The sequence below is a fragment of the Cydia strobilella genome, chromosome 26 (assembly GCF_947568885.1).
Source record: "Cydia strobilella chromosome 26, ilCydStro3.1, whole genome shotgun sequence".
Classification (NCBI taxonomy): domain Eukaryota; kingdom Metazoa; phylum Arthropoda; class Insecta; order Lepidoptera; family Tortricidae; genus Cydia; species Cydia strobilella.
In genome coordinates this window covers 5,229,869-5,252,460 of record NC_086066.1, presented here as the reverse complement: position 1 = coordinate 5,252,460, position 22,592 = coordinate 5,229,869, and the positions used below count along the sequence as shown (strand labels likewise).

Genomic DNA, 22,592 nt, shown 5'->3' with positions numbered 1-22,592 from the left:
AATGCCCTTATACGCTAGGCAAGCGAGGCCCGCTTGATGCCAAGAGGTAACCGTAGCATCTGGATAGCTGCAACTGCAGGGGTGTAACATGCACGTTGCCGATTCGTTAAAAAGCTGTAGTTACCTTTATGTTAGATTATGTAATCCCTAGAGCAGGGGTTCCCAATCTTTTTTTAGTCCGCGGCGCACTTGCAAATTTAAAATTTAATCATGGCACCCTTACCGAAATCCGAAATATATTGGTAACAGGGTGAGGAGGATTGCCTTACGGCGCCCCTCTGTTCTGTCCACGGCACCCCAGGGCGTCGCGCAGTGGGAACCCCTGCCCAAGAGGAAATCTCGGCAAGCTGCCACAGCCGGAACATTCGCGAGAGGAATTCTTCTGAAACGTCACAGTGCGTAACCATTTATGGTCTACCCACGATATTGAAAAATCGAAAAACGTTATCTGCCTCCCTTTCGCTCGAGAGTGTGTCAGCCTACTGACTTTTGTACCTTCTGAGGTGCGCGTCGCTTATTTAGGTATAAATTCGAGGTCGCGCAGAGAGTTCCATAGGCCTGGTCTGGACTGTACCTAATTGTAACTATATAGTCTTTTTCTACTCGTGGAGTGTAATCGTTAAATTAGATTTCGTATACCAAACTGTCATTGCATATTTTTCATGTTATAGAGTCCCAACTCTATTATAATATTCATAAGCAAACGAAACTATATTGAAGGTATTATGCACGCGTTGATGTCTTTTGTACTGCTGAGATACTTACCTAATTTTCTTTAATTATTTTGGTTTTATAGTAGAAAAAGTATTATTTTAGATGACTCGTAGAAAAAGTATTGTGGGTATACAATAGTGATATAACCCAGCACGATTGTATAAAACACTATTTAGAACAAATAGCGACGTTATTCGGATGAGTCATAAGAATCAGTTATAGTTTAAATCATTTCAACTGAGCTCATTCACTTACCTGTACTAACAAGGTATTATATTATTACAATACTATTATCTGCTTTTGTTCTCGTAGCCGCCAACCAGTTACAAAAAAAGTTAAAAGTGCATTGCATGTATATTGAATTTTTTACCTTATTCCTTGTTGAATGATCATATGCACCTTAGCCACTTTGAGTGTCGCCGGTTGCAAAATGCAAAAAAGTTATGTTAGCCATTATTTAGTTAGTATATTTTGTAGTCTATTGTTAAAAAAAATAGTCGTTAATCTATACTAACATTTCAAGGCGGTTATAATCTGCTTTTACTACGAGGTTAGTTATCCTAATTTTACCAGTTTACCACTCAATGGTATTGTATTCTTGGGACTCTTTGAGTAAACAAGCTCAATTCATTAAATTAACGCTATAACAACGGCAGTTCTTACAGTTGATCCGTATCGATTGATACAAGTTATAAGTTACACTTAAACTCAATGTACAGCTAATATACATTATATTAATATCCTTTACTGTATCATTTGTTTGCTGTCGCCCCACAACTCGGCAGTGTTAATGTAAACCATGTAGACATTAGTTTCGCGATATCGAGTTATTACTTGTTTATTAACGCCAATGAAATGACTTATCGACGTTATACAACCGTTTCACAATGATGATGACGTATGGTCGGTGCCCCAACTTAAGTACCCACGTTGCCATACTAATTGCATTGAAAAGTGGATACTAATATTAGGGAACTACAATCGTTTAAACATACATCTTCTTCTTCCTCGCGGTATCCCGGCATTTTGTCACATCACGGCTCATGGGAGCCTGGAGTGTGCTTGACAACTAATCCCAAGAAACGTATTAGGCACTAGTTTTTACGAAAGCGACTGCCATCTGACCTTCCAACCCAGAGGGGAAATGGGTAACCCTAGGCCTTATTGGGATTAGTCCGGTTTCCTCACGATGTTTTCCTTTACCGAAAAGCGACTGGTAAATATCAAATGATATTTCATACATATAAGATCCGAAAAACTCATTGGTACGAGCCGGGGTTGGAACCCGCGATTCCCGCGACCTCCAGATTGAAAGTGGCAAGCTCTTACCGCTATGCCACCAGCGCTTCACGAGGCCACCAAGGCTTGTTTAAGCAATACATGATGAGTATTTTCTGTAAATAATTTAATTGCGATTGCGACGACTGGTCTGGCCTAGTGGGTAGTGACCCTGCCTGTGAAGCCGATGGTCCTGGGTTTGAATCCCGGTAAGGGCATTTATTTGTGTGATGAGCACAGATATTTGTTCCTGAGTCATGGGTGTTTTCTATGTATTTATGTATTTGTATATTATATATATCGTTGTCTGAGTACCCGCAACACAAGCCTTCTTGAGCTTACTGTGGGACTTCGTCAATCTGTGTAAAAATGTCCTATAATATTTATTTATTTATTATTTATTTAATTTGTTCTAATACTTCTAACAATAATACGTGATGACATTTAATAAACGGGTTGACGTACATACCTGAAAATGCCTAATTTTCGTATTTTTTATATCCCAGATAAGGTACACGCTAAACAAAATAACGTGATCGATCTTAAAGGTTGTGTCAAAATAAGATCAACACCGTTACAAGATGTTAAATGCGAATCGGGCTCCTAACCTTATATGTGGCTTTCTATCAGAGATGGGTTCTTGTGCTTCATCTGTAATAGGGACCTTTTTATCAGATTTCTTTTGGAATTTCAAATGGAAACGTCCTTATTACACTTGAAGCATAAGGACCCTTCTGTAATGGAAAGCCACATATGGAAGGAACGTAAAAAAAAAGGATTTATTATATTTCAAGTTGTTTATTTCATAGTTTCATAAATATATGAGGTGTACTAACTATTCTAACCCTTACGACGCCGCGTTTTCGCTGAAAAAATAAAACCAAATACACTTCTGTGAACAGTAACGATGAAACAGTGATAAGTAATTTTTTTTAATTATCGGAAAAAGGATGACACACTATAACGGTCTGGGCCCGGGCCGTGGCGCCCGACACTTCAGTAGTGGCGTAGCTAGGGGGGACTGGGGGGGACAAGTGCCCCGGGCGCCATCCAAGAGGGGGCGCCAAAATGGGCAAAAGGCAGCAGCAGGGAAACTTTTGTCAGTCGTCAGGGGGCGCAAATTTGGTGACTGCCCCGGGCGCCATATCCTCTAGCTACACCCCTGCACTTCAGTTTTCTATAGAAAGCATCACGTGATCACCGATCACCTGTCATAGAAAAATAAGTGTAGGGCGCCCCGGCCCGAGCCGGGACTATTAATTGTAGCGTGAGTCATCCTGAATAGGCAAGCCCGGAGGAGTGAATATCTCTATTTTCCGTTGGTTTAAAATAAATGCAGATTCGCTTGCAGACGTATCTGGGTGCGTAGCCAAGATGCAAATCGTTTATACCGAACCGAACGATACCGAACGAAACGCAACTGTCTCTGTCGCACTAATATGAAAGTGATAGAAAGAGATTAGAGGAGCTAAGGAGCAAACGATTGACATCTTGGCTAGTTACCCTGTTAACTTCTCGATGAAAAATAGTTTATGTAGGTATTTTACTGATTTTTGCACACATAATTATATTAATATTAATAGATAAATTAAGTTTAACTCGACTTACCGGCTTCACTGAAAAGTAAAAAGAAAGCTTAAGATGGGGTATTTAATCGTGGGTATAGAGCAAAAACATAGTCATAGAAAAAAGCAGAATGACTAAAAATTGGATCAGGATCTAGACGAGAAAATAGTAGATTGTGTCACACGGGAGCAAAATGACATATTTACGGCGAGGGCGAACAATTGAATCCTAAAAGAAGCGATGGATTCTATAATAGAATCCCGAGAGTAGCGAAGGATTCTAAAGTAGAATCCTGACCGTAGTGAGGGATTCAAGTGTGTTACGCGTTACAAGCATAATATTGCTTTTCACATTACTTATGAGGTAATTATAATGTTTAAAAGTATTATTTAAGATAAAAAAATAATGCGCAAAAAAATATAGTGTCCTAGAACAGAAAAGTGTTACTTTGATCCCTCCTAGTAGGGAAGAAAATGCCCTTTTTCGAATTGTTGATGTGAAAAAAGATTTTACAACATTTAGGAATAAATTTAGTATAATTTTTATTAAAAAAATTATTAGGCCAATCTGGGGACGGGTGGGTGAAGTCATTTTAGAATTTGTAATAATTTATTGTGAATTCAATGGATATCTTTCAGTGGATCTATTTCGCGGTAATATTAATATTTGAATATTTTACTTGGGGGAAGTTGGGCACCAGCGGTGAAGTAAGAGTGCCACACGGTAGATAGTTTTGCTAAGCCTTATTTTCAATGAATTGCAACATAGATTTTTCGATGTCGGCAGTAGGCCCTCAGACAAGTACTTACAGCGTGACCTCCATAATGTTCTTGGTGACGGTCGCATCTCCGACCTTGAACTTGGCTTGGTAGTGGCCTGCGAAGTCCGCAGACATTTTGGGAATTGTAACTATTATGGTCTTTCCTTCCTTTTCCACCTATAAGAAAATAGTATAATAAAGTATAAGGCAGTAAAGTACGAAATATCTTAGACCAAATGAAGACCGAGGCGCAGTTGAAGTCGACACACATGTGAGTCGCTTAACTTCAAACTCGGATAAATCCAACTGTCAGATTTTGCGATTTTGGTAAGTATTAAGTAAGTAAAGTAAAGGTAATAGTAAAGGTAATTCTTTAAGAGGGTCGAATGTCGTTTCGAGGAGTCAGAAAGCGGCAATTTCATTTAGTGTAGCGGGTCGAAAGTTGAAGCTTTCCGGCTTGGGGACTAAAATAAATTAGGTACACAATTGTATATATTATACAAAATAAATAAGGTGTTTTTTATTTATTTACTAATTACGCTACATTCCTCTGCTTTTCTCACTCTTGCAAATTTGAGCGACAGATAGAAAAATAGACGAGCAAACGAACGAAGTACTTCGCGGTACGCCCACAGAAATGGAATTCACATCGAAACTTGAATAAAGTAGGTAAGCGGCACGATTTTTTATTATTTTTAGTACCTATAGTATTTAATAGGTTGATTAAACCAAATTTTTGGTTCTGTAAGGGTCAGTTCTAACCTAACCTAACCCGCTTTTCTAGTTGCAGTTCTAACCTAACCTGAACCACTTTTCAATCTCAAAAGAGGCCACCCAAAGTTTTTGTACCCATCATGGCACTAATATTGAATTATGGGAATGAAAAGTATAGAATTTCGGTAAAATGGTATTGTGGTCAAATAAATTATCACTATGCTAAGCGAATAGACTTGCTGATGCAAATCAGTTTCCCTGAAAAAAAGAGTAGTTTTACAACATACCTCAAAACCATCATCTGCGTTCTTTGGCACAACTTTCCCGTTAACATGGACCTGTAGAAAAAGAAAATACCTATATGTTTAGACGTGTACCTTATTCAACTTAGTGTTTTGACGAAGAATGTTGTGGATACTAATTTTGTGTGTAGCAAATATGCCTGCACTGTGGATTGATATTGTATTTTATTGGGATTTTTATTATTACGTGAATGAATGATTTTACTTTAAGTCTTTTAAGAGTTAGCACTGGAAAACTCAGAACGCATGACATTGGTCAGAGATAAGAGCGCTACTTGCGCACTAAGACTCCTCTGTCCGTCTGTCTGTCTGTCACCAGGCTCTATCTCATCAACCGTGATAGCTAGATAGTTGAAATTTTCATAGATGATGTATTTCTGTTGCCGCTATAACAACAAATACTAAAAAGTACGGAACCCTCGGTGGGCTCGGTCCGACTTGCACTTGTCCGGTTTTTTTATTCTAATGTTGCTGATAATTGGCTTGCCAGAAAATGTATGTATCAAGGTACAATCGCGCCCAATAGCATCATCAGAAACAAAAGTGCCCTCACATTTATCCCTCCATATCTTACCTCCTCTACATCAACATCCTTTTCACTCTTAAATGTGATTTTCTCATTAAACGGCTCGTCTGGTTTTCCAGACTTCTTTTGTACCTCGATCGTAATGTCTGAAAATTAAACTAGTCAGTATGAGGGTACAAAATTAACGGCAGCGAGAGCGTGCTATCCGGCGCATCAACTAGGATGAGAATGAGATGAGTGGCGAGGAAGAGGTGGAGGCGAGGGAGGAGGTCTTCGTGGAATCCAGTGATTAGCAAATGTAAGGGGAAAAAACATTCCATCACGTACTATCGGATGTCGTGAGTGTTGTGTGTAGGCAAAGTGCGGATAGTTCGCAAAACCCGCGCAGCAAGAAGATGTTGATACAATTCCTCGCCAGTCTGCCTGTGACCACGAACGTAACGTCACGTTCGAAACGTCAGGCCATAAATAAACGTAAGTTTTTATGCGATTAAACCCGTGTTAGTTTAAAATTACCTTTTGCTGATTAAAAAGAAGTTCACAACATGCAGACTAAGAAGTCTGCGTTGAATTATGAAGATGAAGATAGAAGTTATTAACATAATAGGTATAAACTTTTTCTAAAGCTAAAAAAAATGTTAGTATGTTCACGAAAAGGGCTTACCCGTAGCTAAAATACAAATAAGAATTAAATTTAGTAATAATGCATAATGTAATATGTTAAAATTAATAGCTAACATATATTGTTACATTTCAGATTTTTTTATTAAATCATATAGGTACTTACAGTCGTCTGGAAATTAAAAAATAAAACGATTATTAAATTGCATGAAAATAAGTCATTTTAAATTGTTAACGGATAATTTTGTACCCAGATATTTATTTTAATCAAAAATCTAAGTCACACACAGGCTATTTGATTCGTGCCGTTTTAACTAGCGGCAGGGGTGCGTAAACTGCGAAACTCCTCCTTTCGGGCATTCTCGGCTCCGTTCAGCTCAGCATTGCTCCGAGCAATTATTAGGGTTGGCACAACTTGACGTCATATTGCGTGTACGACCACAGATAATGACATGAATTTTGACAACCCTAAATAGCCAAAAGGGATAGTATCATACATAAGAAAGGGACAGCATGATTCGTCCCTGAATCGTTGTCAAACTTCGGTTCTGTAGGAAGTTTATTTTCTTTACCGACTACGGTAATAAATAGTACTAACTATTTATTACTTATTGTGTGCTAGCGGTGCACACGGTTTAATATAGTATTTTTCACGTAGCTTAAGTACGGTGACAGCTGTCATCTCAATATAATTTTGCATTTATTGTATGGAGATGACAACTGTCACCGTACTAATATTATAATCTTACCCTTTTGACGTTTCTGAGTATGACTACAAATAGTAACCAGTAAATAAATTTAAATTTCTGTTATTATATAACAGAAAACATTGTAAACCGTACAATCTCAAATACTTACAACACCGGTCTACAACAAATGTTAGTACCTCAAAGAAAAATTCAAAGATTCGAAGATTTATTTGAATCAAATAAAAACTTACTCTCTATAATCGCTACTGGCTGGCTGTGCTCTTTGCCGCTTATATCAAACTGTCCCATGTACACACAGGCGTCCGTATCTGCGAACCTGGAACCAATCAATTATAGGTTTATAACTTGTATGCTTACTGGCTGAAAAGACATCGGATTGTCGGGGGCAAAACGTAATGACAGGTAGTTCTTATATCGCACGCGCCACGTGCAGATTATCAAAAGTAACTTTTTTAAATATGTTAAGTTTAAGTTAATTTTAAGTTTATTACTTATTTAATTTTTTAATAATATGTAATTCTATGGATGTAATTAATCCGAAATAAAAGCTTTTTAATATTTTTTTTAATTTAATTTACATATATCGATTAACTCAATTATCAATCCGTGGCCGCTCCAAGTTTTGCATGTTATTAATAATATATGTTATTCAGAAAAAATAACCAAACAAGATAATAATTTAATTTAATTTCCCGTAATTTAAAAAGGATTTTTGAAAGACTTGTATCTTCATGTGCATCTTTCCGAATTTAACCATCTTATAATTTATTTGTTTTTTGCTACGCTATTATATTAAGAGTTAATGATTATCCGCATCCAATTGACCTTAACCCCAGCTACAGCTTTCGCAGTCGTATGATTTTGTAGATTGAACTTGTACAACTCACTTCTCAAAATCTTCGCATCGACCTTAAGTCCTTGACTTTAACAGCAGTTGCATCACATCACTACACTTCACTCCTTGGAGCTCGCAGACTTCGCAGTCGTATGGTTTTGTAGATAATGCTAAGATTATTTTAGTACAACTCACTTCTCAAAAGCGTAAGTGATCTTCTTAGCCGCCGCATCGCCCTTGACTTTATCAGCAGCAGCTTCAACACCGTTGCACTTCACACCCTTGTACTCGCAGCTTTCGCAGGTATATGATGTTTCACCAACGTCGCACTTATCATCCACTTTGCAGGCCTTGGCTGAGATATCTAACTTGACGTCTGCGGATGCTAAAAGATGAAAAAACAAAATGATGGATATGTGGCCTCTATAAACGTCGATTATCGCATGCGATTAGCGATATATTGAGGCATTTTGATCGATCGATTGAATTCGTTGCACCTACTTAGCCGGCAATTATCTAAAATAGCATGACATTTGTTGAAAAGTTTGTAGAAGTCTTAAAGGTAACCAAGGATCCTTATAGATACTGAGTACTTCAACAAAAAAACATTACACTCTTTTTTTTTTGGGCAGTCGTGTAAAAAGTGTGACAGAAAGAGAGGTTATGACAGGACATATGGTTTTGATATGGAGGGGTAATATAAGAAGAGAAAATTATCTTATGGGAGAACAGTTGCAAAAGTGTCCAGTTGTCAGCTATAAATAACAGTTACAAATTTCTCAAGAGTGGCGCTAGAGTAACTATAGGACATGAAATGAATTAATTAGCCATTATTGACCGAGTGTAGTGCGGTGTCAGTGATTTGAAACTTTGTACAAATAAATATTCTAGGTATTGTGGAGCCATATTTAAGGTTTATTGACAGAATCTCAAAAGAAAGAAGAAAGAAAAAAGAAACCTCTACCCTCTATTTGAAGAAAGAGAGACCTCTACCCTCCATAGTTTTTGAATTGTATTTTTATAAAGAAGTAGTCTCATTGACACCCTAAAAGGATTCTAGTGATTTAGTTAGTTGCTAGCTAAGTTGGAGCAACATTAATCGATCAAATCGAAATCAAAGTAATCGCATACTGTGACGTTTGTAGAGGCCAAAATTGAGGTTCCTAGAAAAATTTAGATAATAAAAAAAACTCGACTTACTGTCTCCAGTGCCGCTATCATCTTGACTTGCAGGTTTAGTTTCGGAAGCCCCAGCTTCCCTGCAACCGAAAATGAGTAATGAGATGGCTGAAGCTATAAAGTTATAAATATAGATTTTATTGCTATTTGTATGAGATGCATGTAATTTTACCTAGACTTAAGAAAATTGAGTGCCCCGACAGGGTGTCATGTACCTACCATCCTCAAACTGTAACACCGAATGTATTATGAACATGACTGCAATACAATAAAGAATAAAGAATAAAGCTCCAAAGCGCCTAAATGCTTAAATGCTGGTCTATCATGAACCATATATTTGCGGCGTTTGCAGTTGAAACTGGAACTTTGGTTTAAACTTTCACGATTTTTACTCACTATTATTCACAACGACGGGACTTAATCGCGTAAAATAAGTTTTAAATTTACCTCCGACGTTTCGAGGACGGCGTTGTCCCCGTGGTCTCTGAGAAGACAAAAGAGGAGGTCGGAGGTAAATTTAAAACTTAGTTTACGCGATTAAGTCCCGTCGTTGTGAATAATAATGGGACCTTGGTGTCAGGATGTCCATAGTTTATTTAATTTAAAGATCTAAAGAAGATACGCCTCGACACCACTAGAGACCAGCCTGGCGACGCTCTTGGCCGCAGTAATAATGAAACTTTATTTATCTTATCTTTTTCTTGTGGAATAGAAAGTTACGATGTCTTTTTAATTTTTATTTGAGTCCAAGACACTTCTTTTTTTTGGCCTTCTATTATTATTATGTTTTGGAGCAGTTAATATCACCACCACATTATTAAAAAGCATGGTATAATAATATACTCCGCCTGGTACTCTCTTCCGAGCCTCGCGAACCACGTGACTGTCACAAGCCTACGTCATCGTGAACCTTTTAACCATGGAGACTATATAAAGGAGCCAAATCTCTATGTATGAAAAGTGTCCATCAAAAAACAGTAATTAGGCGGCGCCACCATAAACCGAAATACTACCAAAAAAAACCTACGTAATTTGGTCGGGTTATTTGTTGCCTTACATGTTATACTCAAGTCCCAGAGCCTAACTAGCGCCACCGGAGAGATTAGGAACTATTATTTAAAGCTGAAAGCGGTCACTTTTGCAACAATTCTGCCATAAGAGATTGGCATCCTTTCTATACCATCCATACTTTTAACAGCACGATGACGTAGCCTTGTGTCAGTCACGTGGTTCCCGAGTCTCGGAAGAGAGTACCTTGTTTTATTATACCATGTTAAAAAGTTAAACGAAATTAGTCGCCGCCATATAATCAAAGTTACACTCTTACAAAAAAAATAAGAGCGAGTAGAAGTTTTACATATAAAACCATTCCTTATTCGAGTGTGTATGACTTCAGAAGATGTGTACGTACATTTCGACTTCCAAAATAGTCTTGGTAACCTCTGCTCCTTCGACCTTGAACTTGACTTGATAGTGACCCGCGTATTGCGCGGACAGTTTGGGAACCGAGATCTTTATGGTCTTCTTCTCGTCGTCTACCTTTTATTAAAAAGAAAAACAATTTACTTATTGCCTATTAAAAACAGGCTCAAGGCTGCCATTCCACTGATGTGGATATGAGCGGAAAATGAGAGATGTACGGGAATAAACTAATAGCATTGGTTCTCTTCTACGCTCTGCTGGATTACAAGTATTACAACCAATGCTAAAGAAGAGACGCTTTCCACAAGGTTTTCCGTACATTGACCCGCCTGTTGCCATCTCTATTGCTCGCGCATAATTATATTGCTGTCACACTCGCACGGTAACGTTGACAGCCGGCACAATGGTTCGCTGACGCTAATAGGGTATTTGACTGTATTTAAAATAAATTATTTTACACCATGCATGAAATAAAACAACAAAAGATTAATAGAGAAACGTAGACAGCAGTTATTTTTAGACACAATTTCTATTTTAAAACCCGTATAAAACTATAAAGAGTAGGTACTTTGATTGTGACGTCACATGCTAGTGTTTTATATAAATTCCATAGTAGCAAGATCATTTTGACAGTTCGAAAAAAGAAACTAATTTGACTAGTAGTCAAATACCCTATTGGTGCCCGCGCAAATCGTGCGTTATATGAGCGCCATTCACCAACGCTATCGTCGAGGCCGTATCAAAACCAATACAAAATGATAACAAATTGTCTGTCTGAATAGGGCTCTAAGCCTAGTGGACAAAAAACTGCTCATTGTTCACCTGTAAAATTATTATCTTGTACTTTTTTTTAATGTATAGTTTTACAACTTACCTCATAAGTTGGAATGTCCGATTTGTCCGCCTTCTTTTCTACAACCAGTCCGTTAACGCGTACCTACAGAAAACGATAATGTAAGGAGTTAGTTCATAAGTAGTTAGATATATTACTATTATAAAACTTAAATACGCGATTGAGTCCCGTTTTTCAATTTAATAAGGTATATTGCATCCTTGCTATTTGTATAACTACAATATTAGGTATTTATTGAATAAATAAAGTCAGTCTTTTTAATTACTACGCCAACCTACCGTACCACATGGGACCCTGCCATGGAAATGTGTAAGTCCCCGGCTGTACATTTTTAAGGGGCCCACTGACTATCAGTCCGCCGGACGATATCGGCCTGTCAGTTAGAACAAAAATTTGACAGTTCCGAACAACTGACAGGCCGATATCGTCGGCGGACTGATGGTCAGTGGGCCCCTTTAGGGTTCTCTACACAAAAGGTGACAAAAGAAACCTACGCTGCCTAACATTGTTTTTTTTAAATGTAATATTCAGCAAAAGAGCTGCCTGATGGGAAGCGGTCACCGTCGTCTATGGACATTAGCAAAATCGGAAGAGCCTCGTACCTATACTTTGCCTACCCTTGAAAACCCTAAATACCCGCTTCTTAAATAACCCCATGTCGATCAGCAGGCTCTACCTCTGTTGCGGTTGCCGGACACCAGACAATCAACATATCCAGCATTCCAGCATCCCCTGATGATGCCTCGTAGAGAGGCAACACATGCCGAGTTTTGTACTTTTGGTAATTGGTGGTGGTAAATTTTAATTATTTGCTTATTTATTTTTGCGGTGGGAGGGTGCGAACTGCGAACATTAATTGCATGTAAAAATACTCGAGTACTTAAGTTTAACGGGTTAGCACTGATTAACTAGCACGTTATTATTTCGCCAAGTAACATTTGTGTTTTAATTAAAGCTCTACCTCAACTCAATATATCTGTAGGTAGACAGTTCAAATTATTAAGTGTATTTCAGGATATTTTTACGATATTTAGTATTGTTGCTATAACAACAAAATAAAATAAAATACCTCCACTACTTCAGTTTTCTTTTCTTCAGCCGGTGTGAATGTAATTGTCTCTTCCACAGCTTCGCCTTCTTTCGCAGCCTTCTTTTGTTTTTCGAGGGTGACGTCTGAAAAACAAACACGTTAAGTCGCGTTTTTACTTCGTGTTCTGAGCCTTTAAAAAAAAAAGTTTGCTCTTCCCATTTACTATTGGAGCAAGTGTTTTCATTAACCGAACGAACGAACGATTGCTCAGAACTGGGTGCTTAGCCAAAATGCCAATTGTTTACGCTCCGTAGCGAATGAAACGCTAATGTCTCTGTCGAACTAATATGCAAGAGTGATAGAGAGACTACCGTATCATTCGCCACGGAGCGTACGACTGGTACCTTGGCTAGGCACCCTGTTCAGAACACTAAGTGAAAACGCGGCTTTAGAGCAATAACTAAGAGTAAGCTTGAGCGGTGGTGCCTAGCAACAGTGTTGGCCGAACGTTAATTGCAAATAACCAGTACAAATTGAACCGTAAACCGTAACGGACGGTTACAGTTTACGGTTCAATTTTTACTAGTTATTGGTTAATTGCATTAACGTTTCGGCCAACACTGCAGCGATAAACAAATGCAAACATTATAAACCGAAATAGATATCATATATCTACTAAAAAAAAGAAACAAAGCCCTTCAGTAGCCGAGGGCAGAGGGTTTGGTCTCTTATTCTATATTATATGACATTTATTTCAGTTTATAATTTATATATAGATAGGTAGTGTAGTATACGTAGTGTGATCCGGCTCGACGCGAGGTCACGCGTTGCAGAACGCACTGCTCAGGCCAAACACTTTAAACGAGAAATTAATCGAAGTACGTAAATCTTAAATTAATCCAAAAAACGGAGGAAGCAAAATGTCAATTTGTTATTAAAAGACATTGACCATTTCTCTTAAAATGGGACGATAGTAAAGTGTGCCATCTACATTCTGGGAGGTACAGCCTTCGCCAAGTCCAATTCACGCAAATAATCGAGCTTTACCGTCTATATATCACTACTTTTTGGTATAACTAGTTTCGGAGAAGCTCGACTTGAACACGACCAATAGCACCTTCAACGGAAGTCTCGACCTAAGCCATCCTACGCATACACTTATAACGAACAAGGCCAGCTTTATTGTGCATAGTGCGACCGGATATTTAAGACAAAGATCGGTTTCGCGAGCCATGTACGTGCTCATCAGAGGAAATTGTTAATGTTGCCGTTGTCGGACACGACGTGGAGGACTATATATATCATATTTGATATAAATGAAGGGAGTTTCGTTGGAACGCCCTCTATAATTTGCTTTTATCGGCTTTTTCCTTTGAAAAAAGTTTTTAAAACAAAGTGGCTAGCTTTGTCTTCTCTAAGAACAGATTAAATTATTTTCTATGAAAATAATTTAATTTGTGTTTTTCTAGTAGACACACTACTATTTAAACTATAAATACTTTGTCTTCGTTTAAATAAATACAAGTTTGTTCACGTAAGACAATTTACCTTGAGCTGAAATAAAAATTAATAAGTTATTAATTGCAATAAAAAAAAGTACACACAAAAAATTATTATTCAAAACAACGTTGAAAATAGCTAATTCATTTAACTTTCAGATATTTATTTTTATTTTTAATGATGTACTTACAATCGTCTGTAAAATAAACAAACAACTTTTAAAATGCATTTAATATTTTTAATCCTCTTATTCTAGTCTGTAGAGCTCTGCTGCTGCCGTCAACGATAGTATACAACGTTAAATTTACTCACTGTGGGACTAGGTTTGTGTAAGATTGTCCTACAATATTTATTTATTTATGTATTTACTGTTTTTATAGTAAAAATAACTCACTATATTGATTTAAACTAACATGATTTTCACTCATAATTTACCTATACATAATCCATACTAATATTATTATTGCGAAAGTGTGTCTGTCTGTCTGTTACCTCTTCACGCTTAAACCGCTGAACCGATTTAGTATACAGATAGTTTGAGTCCCGGGGAAGGACATAGGGTAGTTTTTATCCTAGATATCATCCTTTAAGGGGGTGAAAAGTGGGGTGGAAGTTTGTACGGGGAATCGATAAAATGCAGATTGAATAAAAAAAATAAGCTACCCAAATTACTAACTCTACTAAAAGCTAGATATAAAAGAACTCACTGTCTATAACAGCTACAGGTTGGCTATGCGCATTGCCGTTTACATCGAACTCGCCCATGTACACACAAGAGTCCGTATCTGCGAACCTAGAATAAAAAATAATTCATTTATTCATTCATTTATTTCGTTGTAAAGTCATGTACAAAGTAAATCAAGCTGTTATTCAGTAAAATATAAGTCAGACCATGACACCCTGAAAGGGCAAACAACATTAACTTAAATACTAAACTACTACAAGTCTTCCCATTTATAAATAAGAATTAATAATGTTACACAAAAAAAAATGTTATAAGTCAATTTAACTTAACTATCGTAATTAAGAAAATCCTTAACCGAATAATAACATTTATCCATGAATAAATTTTCTAATTTGTTTTAAATTTGTAATAAGATTTACAATATTATTTAAGCGTAGAATATCCATAAACATTGGGGATGTATAATGTATATGGATATGGATAGGGGTTGTATAGGAATAATATATTTATTTCAATACAAGGTATAAAAACATGTCTACATGTCTTTACTTACATACCTATATGGTATTATCCACGTTATTGTGACGTTCAGATAAGGCATAGATAACCTTCTTGCCCGCTGCAGAACGTGACAAGACCAACGCCAACATTACACTTCACAACTTTTAAATAACAGTCTTCTCAACAATAAGGTTTGCTGCAGTGGTTATGTACATACGACTATTACAACTGCCATAAATCTGCTTATATAACTTACGCTTTGAAGTCAAAAACGATCTTCTTATTATCTGCATCAATCACGACCTTGGCAGCATCAGCGGCAGCATCGTTGCATTTGACACCTTTGAGCGTGCAGCCTTCGCAGTTGTATGTTTTCTCTTCTTTGCACTCTCCTGCTAAAGTGCAGGACGCCTCGTAGACATCTAACTTGACTCCTGCGGGTGCTAGAGAAGTGATTTAAGTTTTATAGTATTTTATTATCAAGTTTTTTTTACTGAGTACTGTAAAACCGTCCAACACTAAGATCTACAATTTCAATACATAACTTAAGTATTTATTCATACCAACGCTGTTTTTGTTTTTTTGTGACTTTTATGAGTTTGTTCTCTCACTTATGAATATATTTCATCTTAGCATTGGTTCATTTAAATAATAGTCTTACCTAAACTAAGATATTTGAGTTAGTTTTGGACAAAATTAAAAGATTTTGGTGTATACCCATTTGTCTCTGCCGGGCCCATATGGGAATAAGTGCATTCCAATGAACGTAGGGTGGGGACAAATGGGAATACACCAAGATTCTGGACCATAGCAAGGAGATTTTGGATGGTTTTACGTATACTCAATGTCTGAGAGGGATAGAATATGAAAGGTTTTTCTGTACCTTCACCACCCCCACTACCTCCACCGCCTCCACCGCCTCCACCGCCCCCACCACCTCCACCACCTTCAGCGTCGTTTTTGCCGCCATCTGTCAAAATACATCAAATGTTATTTCCAATTTAAAAGGGAAGACGACTTGCTTACACAACTCGCGCAAGTGAGGAGAATAGGATGCCTAGCCAAGGTAACGATCGCTGGCGTTTCGACAACGAAACGCTTTGTGTCTGTCACTCTTTCACGTTAAGGCCAGTCCAGACGGGATATCAAATCGGTCGAGGAAAAGAAATTGGTGTAATGGTGTCATTCTCCAATTAAATCACCAATTTTAGATTTATGGAGATATTTGAGCGCTCTAAATTAAAAAAATGCCTCCAAACGCGAATACTAGCATCACTAATTGGTATTCTTGCATCTGCACCTCCGTTTTATGGGTAATATCGGTCATAATCGGCGAGCCAAAGTGGCGCTTGCCACACCTGATTTGATTAGACAATAATCAGATTGGTGAAAAATTGTTCTCGTCTGGACTGGCCTTTAGTGCGACAGTGACAGGGAGCGTAAATGATTGGCATGTTGGCTACGCACCCAGGATGCTCAAACTATAGTCTATCAGGCCAATTTAACCAACTATGAAAATAATTTATTTTTATGTAGATTCAACAAGAATAACATTAATTAATGCAGGATTTAGACAACTTTATTACAATCAAATTATTATTTTCGGACTTTTTTACAGTTGGACTTTAACTTTATTACAGTCGGATCAAGCTAACTCTGCATAGGGTAGCAACTGGCAAAGGTTTGTTACAGATGGCGCCTCTAATTATAATGATACTTCCACACTTTGTTTTGCCAAAGTCATAGCTTACACGGACTCTACTTACCTACTATAAAAGTGGTTAAAAGAAAGTAAGTTGTTGGGTAAATACCTTTTGTATCATGGCCTTCGGTATCTATAAATATAAAGAATTATTGGGATATATTTTAGAGGATATAACCAAACGGAGACGCCATGTCTGTAATTTTCTGTACAAAACAGTCTGCCGATTTTTGCGGGGAAGGGGCACGTCAAATCTATACGTAACGTAAAATAGCCATGTCAGATAAACATCAGTCCATACATTGTGTATGACCATTGGCCGCCAATTTTCGACAGAGCTAGGGGAACGCCTGTTAATGGCTACTCCGTTTGGTTATACTCTATAAGGTATATATATATTTTATAATGCAAGAGGCAAACGAACAGACGAATCACCTGATGGTAAGCCGTTAACGTCGCCCGTGGAGGGGTTGCAAGTACGTTGCCGGAATTTATGATACGCTCACATGAAATTTTGAATGTCGTATCAGGCCGGAAATACTGCAGGCGATATAGTTCATTCCACAGTTTATATTATATACTCCAAGGCAGAAAGTTTCTGGAGAGTACAGTTGAGGACTACCAACCATCTAAGTGGTGGAGATGGGAATGTTGCCTCACTTGTCTCATATTCTATCGGTCCATTGTTTGACATGTGCTTTACCAAAGATAGATATAACTCCGTAATAGATGGATACAGTCTAAGGAAAAAACGTGCCTCGAAAATCAAGAAAATTTGACTCTCGATCAGAGGGCGCTACTAGCTTTGGCCTACTGTCGTATAGATGGCGTTGACGGTTTCGTTTGTTATTTAACAATTTTAACGCATATCAGTGAAAGAACATGGGTCAAAATCATAAAAATTATTAATGCAAATAAAAAAAAATCATTTATCCATATTTAAATACATTTTATCATATTTTTATAAATCTTCATTTTTAGTTTTAAAGTATGTCGATAGATGGCAGTGGATTTACTGTGGTTACAAAATTTACTATGACAGCCCACCTATCGGCTTAAAGTATTTATGAGAGGCTCAAAGAGCTAGTATTTATTTAACGATTATTTTTAGCCACATCAGTATTTGTGCATAAATAAAAATGTCATAGTTTCGGTGGAAAAAAATATAGCTAGGGTTATTTTATATAAGCAACCAATACATACCAGATCCAGATTTATGTGTATCGTCTTCTAAATTTCAAATGAAAAAAAGACTATTTAATAATTTATTAAAAAAAATACAATACATACACTATCTCGTGTAAATTTAGACAAGCAAAAGACAAATATACATACCCAAATTTGATCCTCCGCCACCTGAATTAAAAAATATTAAATAAATATAATATTACGGACGGAATAACACACAATATACATACGAAATGTATGGAGATTGGAGACTATTCTAAATTTGAATTGACACTAACAGTGTCATGTCTCTTACACATAATATTGCTGTGTGTGTGGACACTCTTTAAATGCTTCTACAGACTTGCACCAAATGGCACTCGATTTCGCAACGAATTCAATCGATGGATCAAAAGCCGTAAAATAAATCGCATTCGATTATCGGCGACATGTGGAGAAATAGTAAATAGCGAGACATTTCACATAATAAGTATTTGGAGTTAAAAATCCTCGGCATAATAATTTCGAAGCTAGGGGTTAAATATAACATGTTTACGGGTATGTACTGAAATTTTACCACATGGCAAACCTTTTGAATCCGCTAAAATCTCTATAATGTGTGCGGTGTATACTGATAAATTACTTTTATTCTTTATATTGAAATATATCATAATTAGGCAATACCTGAATTTTCTCCCCTGGAATCAAATAAATCCTCAATTACAAAACAAGCCTCATGATAAAGTTTTTAATTTGAAAATTAAAACCCCCGCTGAAATAGGTAGTTAGGTACATAGCTAAGCTATCGCTGGTGTATCATAATTATTTACTAAAAATCTCAATAATTTATGACCACCTGGTATTAAAGTATAAATAAGGTTACTAAAGATATTTTTAGTATACGCTAGGTATATCAATTTGAAACAATGATACTAACAATGTGACCTCCATAATGTTCTTGGTGATGGTTTCATCTCCGCATGCGAACTTGGCCTGGTATGTGCCAGCATACGCTTCCAGGAACGGGCCTATGTGGATGTTTATAGTGTTCTGGGTGACCTGAAAAATATATGCAAAAAATATTTGGCAAGTGCTCTTATTTGTACTTAATGAATAGTCCCTGACCACGCTAACTTTAATATTTGATGTAGCACCTGGCATGAAAACATCAGCGTGGTCCGAATCTACATGTATGGCTTAGGGCCACTTGCGCCACCCGGAGTTACCAGTACAATTTAACCCTGGATGGTGCAAGTGCCCTTAAGGGTTAGAGGCCCTTTCATCTTAAGTGGTTTCCCGGTAAGAAAAGGATCAAATCCGGTCACAGAAGCTTAATCTTAGGTTAGATTAGAATAAAATAATTAAAAAAAAAAAAAGGAACGTCATAGCTGTAATAATGTTTTCCCCTCACTAGCTCGGAAAGTTGTCTTTTATCCTTCAAAACAAGCGGGGAAAAACGCGTTTTATCCACTAGTGGGGAAAGTAATTTGACCTTGGACGGAGCGTGTTTAAGTAGCTTGACAGATAACAAAACGTAAAACGCTCATGATAATGGTTCGTTCGATATTAAATATCATTAAATAAATGGTTTGAGAATCTAATAAAAAATACCAAATTTAGCTTTATTTAATGATTTTAAGTCATAAACCTTAAAATTCCATAAGAAACGTTTGTTTTTTATAATGATGTAAATATAATTCCGAAAGCACAAGTTGAGTCGATGAAATTTCAAAACGCATCGTTGACATTTTATACGTCAGAAATGTCAACATTGTCAACAAGTTTTTTACTTAAAAACTTTTCTCACCGACTCGCGTAAAAATACACAACTTCCAGAGTTTTCTGTTATAATATCGTAAAAAATGAGTGATTCCAGTGATGAAGATGATCTAACGCCTGTGGATGTTGCACTTTCCTCGCTATAGTGAGGGGAAAAGTTTTGTGTTACACACGGGTGCAAATGTTTTTTTACTTCTCGTGTGTTGAAACACTCGCGGGTAAAATACAACTTTGCACCCTTGTATAACAAATAACTATAAACACTTCGCCAGTATTGATTAAATAATTAATTTTAAAAGCCTTGCGTTACTTACTTGGAACATAGCTTGGCCAACTGCAGTTGATCTTCTAGCGGATTGCTCCAAACTGATTCCATTGACGATTACCTGGTTAAAAGTAGGCAATATTTAATATACGAAATCTACGAAAATAATAGTCTTTTTGGTAACAAAACCGATGTATGGAGTGAGCACTCTGTCTTCTTAATTCTCTTTGTCTGCGGTGAGTGTGGCCATATGTTAACTGCAAAAATATGCTACGTCAGCAACCTGAGAGCTCACGATCGTCGCTCTCACTAGCCAGTACAACCTCAGTCGCCGAGGCCGAAACCGACCAGGCCGCGTAGCCAACACGCCAATCGCTAACGCTCCGTAGCGATCGAAACGCAACTGGCACTGTCGCACTAATATGGAAGAGTGATAGAGAGACACAAAGCGTTTCGTTGTCGAAGCGATAGCGATTGTCACCTTGGCTAGGCCGGCAGGGCGTAGTAAGTACGAATTGGCTTGCCTGTAGATTATTATAATTTGTTACCTCTCTGACGTCACAGGCGTCATTTTCAGCCTCGAACATGATTTCCTGGTCCAAGCTATCGTCTTCTTTTGGTGCCGGTATTTTCACCACGTCGGGGATTTTCACGGCTAAACAAACATTATGTTTAGGCGTCTTTCATCAATCAGTTCAGTATTTAAAGCTTTAAGTTTTTGGTTGGGGACTGAAAATCAGCGGTCTCGCTGAGTCACATCCATTTTACTGCACAAATATTTGTAATTCTATCTGTTTTTTTTTATTGTACTCGCAATTCATTTTGTTGGTAAATAAATATCTTTTTATTTATTTATTAATTTTTCTGGTAGTTTTTTTCTCCTTCCATAAGGGTTCATCTACTAGAGTTAGACCAAGTTATCTTGGTGCTATCAAAATCACGCAGTGCAAGTGTTATTTATACGTCATAATTTGATAGAAGTTTGACGTTTAAAATAACACTTGCACTGCGTGTGCTATCAAAATCGTTGCAGACTTATCTTAGAACGGTAGAACGCGGTTCGACTTCTAAAAAATTGCTACTTTTGCCCCCTGGACAAAATAAGAACAAGAAATAGTTGAGTCACTCTTAAATCATTCGAACATTTTATAAATATTAAATATTTTAGTTAAGAAAAGAAAACAACTTACTTGGAGCTAAAAACAAATTGAGAATAATTAATTTGGTTATATAAGTATTTATGGAGAATAACCTGACAAACATCCGTACACAAGGAGATACAGACGCGGAAATGGCATTGGATTGGACATATCCTCAGGAAACCTGACACCCACCTATCCAAAGTGGCCCTGACCTGGAAGATGCCCGGCAAGCGGAAACATGGTCGCCCTAAATCCACTTGGCGTCGTTCTGTGGAGCAAGAGCTGGGTGTATTGGGGATGGGGTGGGAGGAGGTTACCCAAGCTGCCCAAGACCGTAGTCAATGGAAAAACAAGATTCGAGCCCTACACCCCAGCAGGGGGTAACAGGAAAAGAAGAAGAAGAAGATATAAGTATTTATTTAAAAATAAAAGTCCAAAGGAAATCTACTTACAGTGATCTGAAAAATAAATTAAATTATTAATAAAATAATGTGTCATATGGAAATCAAAAGAAATAAAAATTCCATCTCTATGATATGACAAGTACATACTTAATATTAAAGGACTTACTTTCAATAACTGCCACGACCTTCTTATAAACTGTGTCTTTTACTTTGAAGAAACCCATGTACACACAGGAGAACTGGTCCGCGAAACTGTACAAAAATATATATAGTTGATCAAACCAAATTGTCAGTAAATAAAAACAAAAAAAACTATACTCATCCTTTTCTTTTGGGTGTCAGTTATTTGTCAGTTACTTACCTTGGGAAGTTGTAACTAATTTGCTGCGACTGAGGAATGATGGTGACGCGCCCAGCTGCCAACACTGACTGCCCGTTGCACAGTATGTCAGTCAGTTGACAGTCCGCGCATTCGTATTTTGTGATGTTGTTGTAGTTGCCCTGTACGTCGCAGGCTACTTTGAAGCGGTTAAGTTGGATCACTGTAGGTAAAAACATTTATAACTGCCCATCTGCCTTTTCTAATAAGGGTTACGAACTGTCAGTTGTGGGAGATGGTACAATGGTAACGAATAAATATTACTAGTAGTTCGCCACGAACTGAGAACACACGGTTCGCCAAAAACTACGACGTCGACGTCGTGTCAAACACAAAACTCGTCGTGTGACTCGGACGCCACGTCACCGAAGTGTCAAAACTGAAATTGAACTTTATGCACATGCACGTTGGTCTATGTTGCTCTGTGATCTGTGACGGATTAATCCATCTTTTGCGTTGGACCTACGGTGCGGATATATCCGTCGTTGGCTTCCAAAAGTTTAATAGACGCATACTTAGAGATCTATTTAATTTTCGACACGATTGAATAAAAAAAAT

The 22,592-nt window shown here is 37.4% G+C and overlaps 1 protein-coding gene and 1 long non-coding RNA gene across 2 annotated transcripts; both read right to left on the bottom strand.

Moving 5' to 3' along the window:
* Positions 1–4,351: 4,351 nt before the first annotated feature.
* On the bottom strand, positions 4,352–6,025 carry LOC134753137 (uncharacterized). The gene is made up of 3 exons (XR_010128790.1): positions 5,909–6,025; positions 5,320–5,370; positions 4,352–4,495 (listed from the first exon to the last, which is right to left on the bottom strand). It is a non-coding gene; the product is annotated as an uncharacterized LOC134753137 (long non-coding RNA).
* A 482-nt stretch (positions 6,026–6,507) lies between these two features.
* Positions 6,508–22,213, bottom strand: LOC134753060 (uncharacterized). Its single transcript, XM_063688822.1, has 19 exons — positions 22,017–22,213; positions 21,799–21,907; positions 21,704–21,709; positions 21,300–21,305; positions 20,658–20,789; positions 20,159–20,230; positions 18,999–19,124; positions 16,080–16,166; positions 15,691–15,721; positions 15,453–15,639; positions 14,718–14,803; positions 14,059–14,064; positions 12,550–12,653; positions 11,502–11,564; positions 10,617–10,744; positions 9,227–9,285; positions 8,222–8,411; positions 7,422–7,507; positions 6,508–6,530 (listed from the first exon to the last, which is right to left on the bottom strand). The coding sequence occupies exons 1-19, from the start codon at positions 22,211–22,213 to the stop codon at positions 6,508–6,510; spliced, it is 1,698 nt and encodes a 565-aa protein (XP_063544892.1).
* Positions 22,214–22,592: the final 379 nt, after the last annotated feature.

Coding starts and splice junctions, on each gene's coding strand:
- LOC134753060 (XM_063688822.1), bottom strand. CDS start 22,213: ATGTTTTTACCTACAGTGATCCAACTTAACCGCTTCAAAGTAGCCTGC. Junction 11,565..12,549: donor AGAAAACTGAAGTAGTGGAG/GTATTTTATTTT, acceptor CGTTTTCTGTAG/GTACGCGTTAACGGACTGGT. Junction 7,508..8,221: donor ATCACTTACGCTTTTGAGAA/GTGAGTTGTACT, acceptor GATTGGTTCCAG/GTTCGCAGATACGGACGCCT.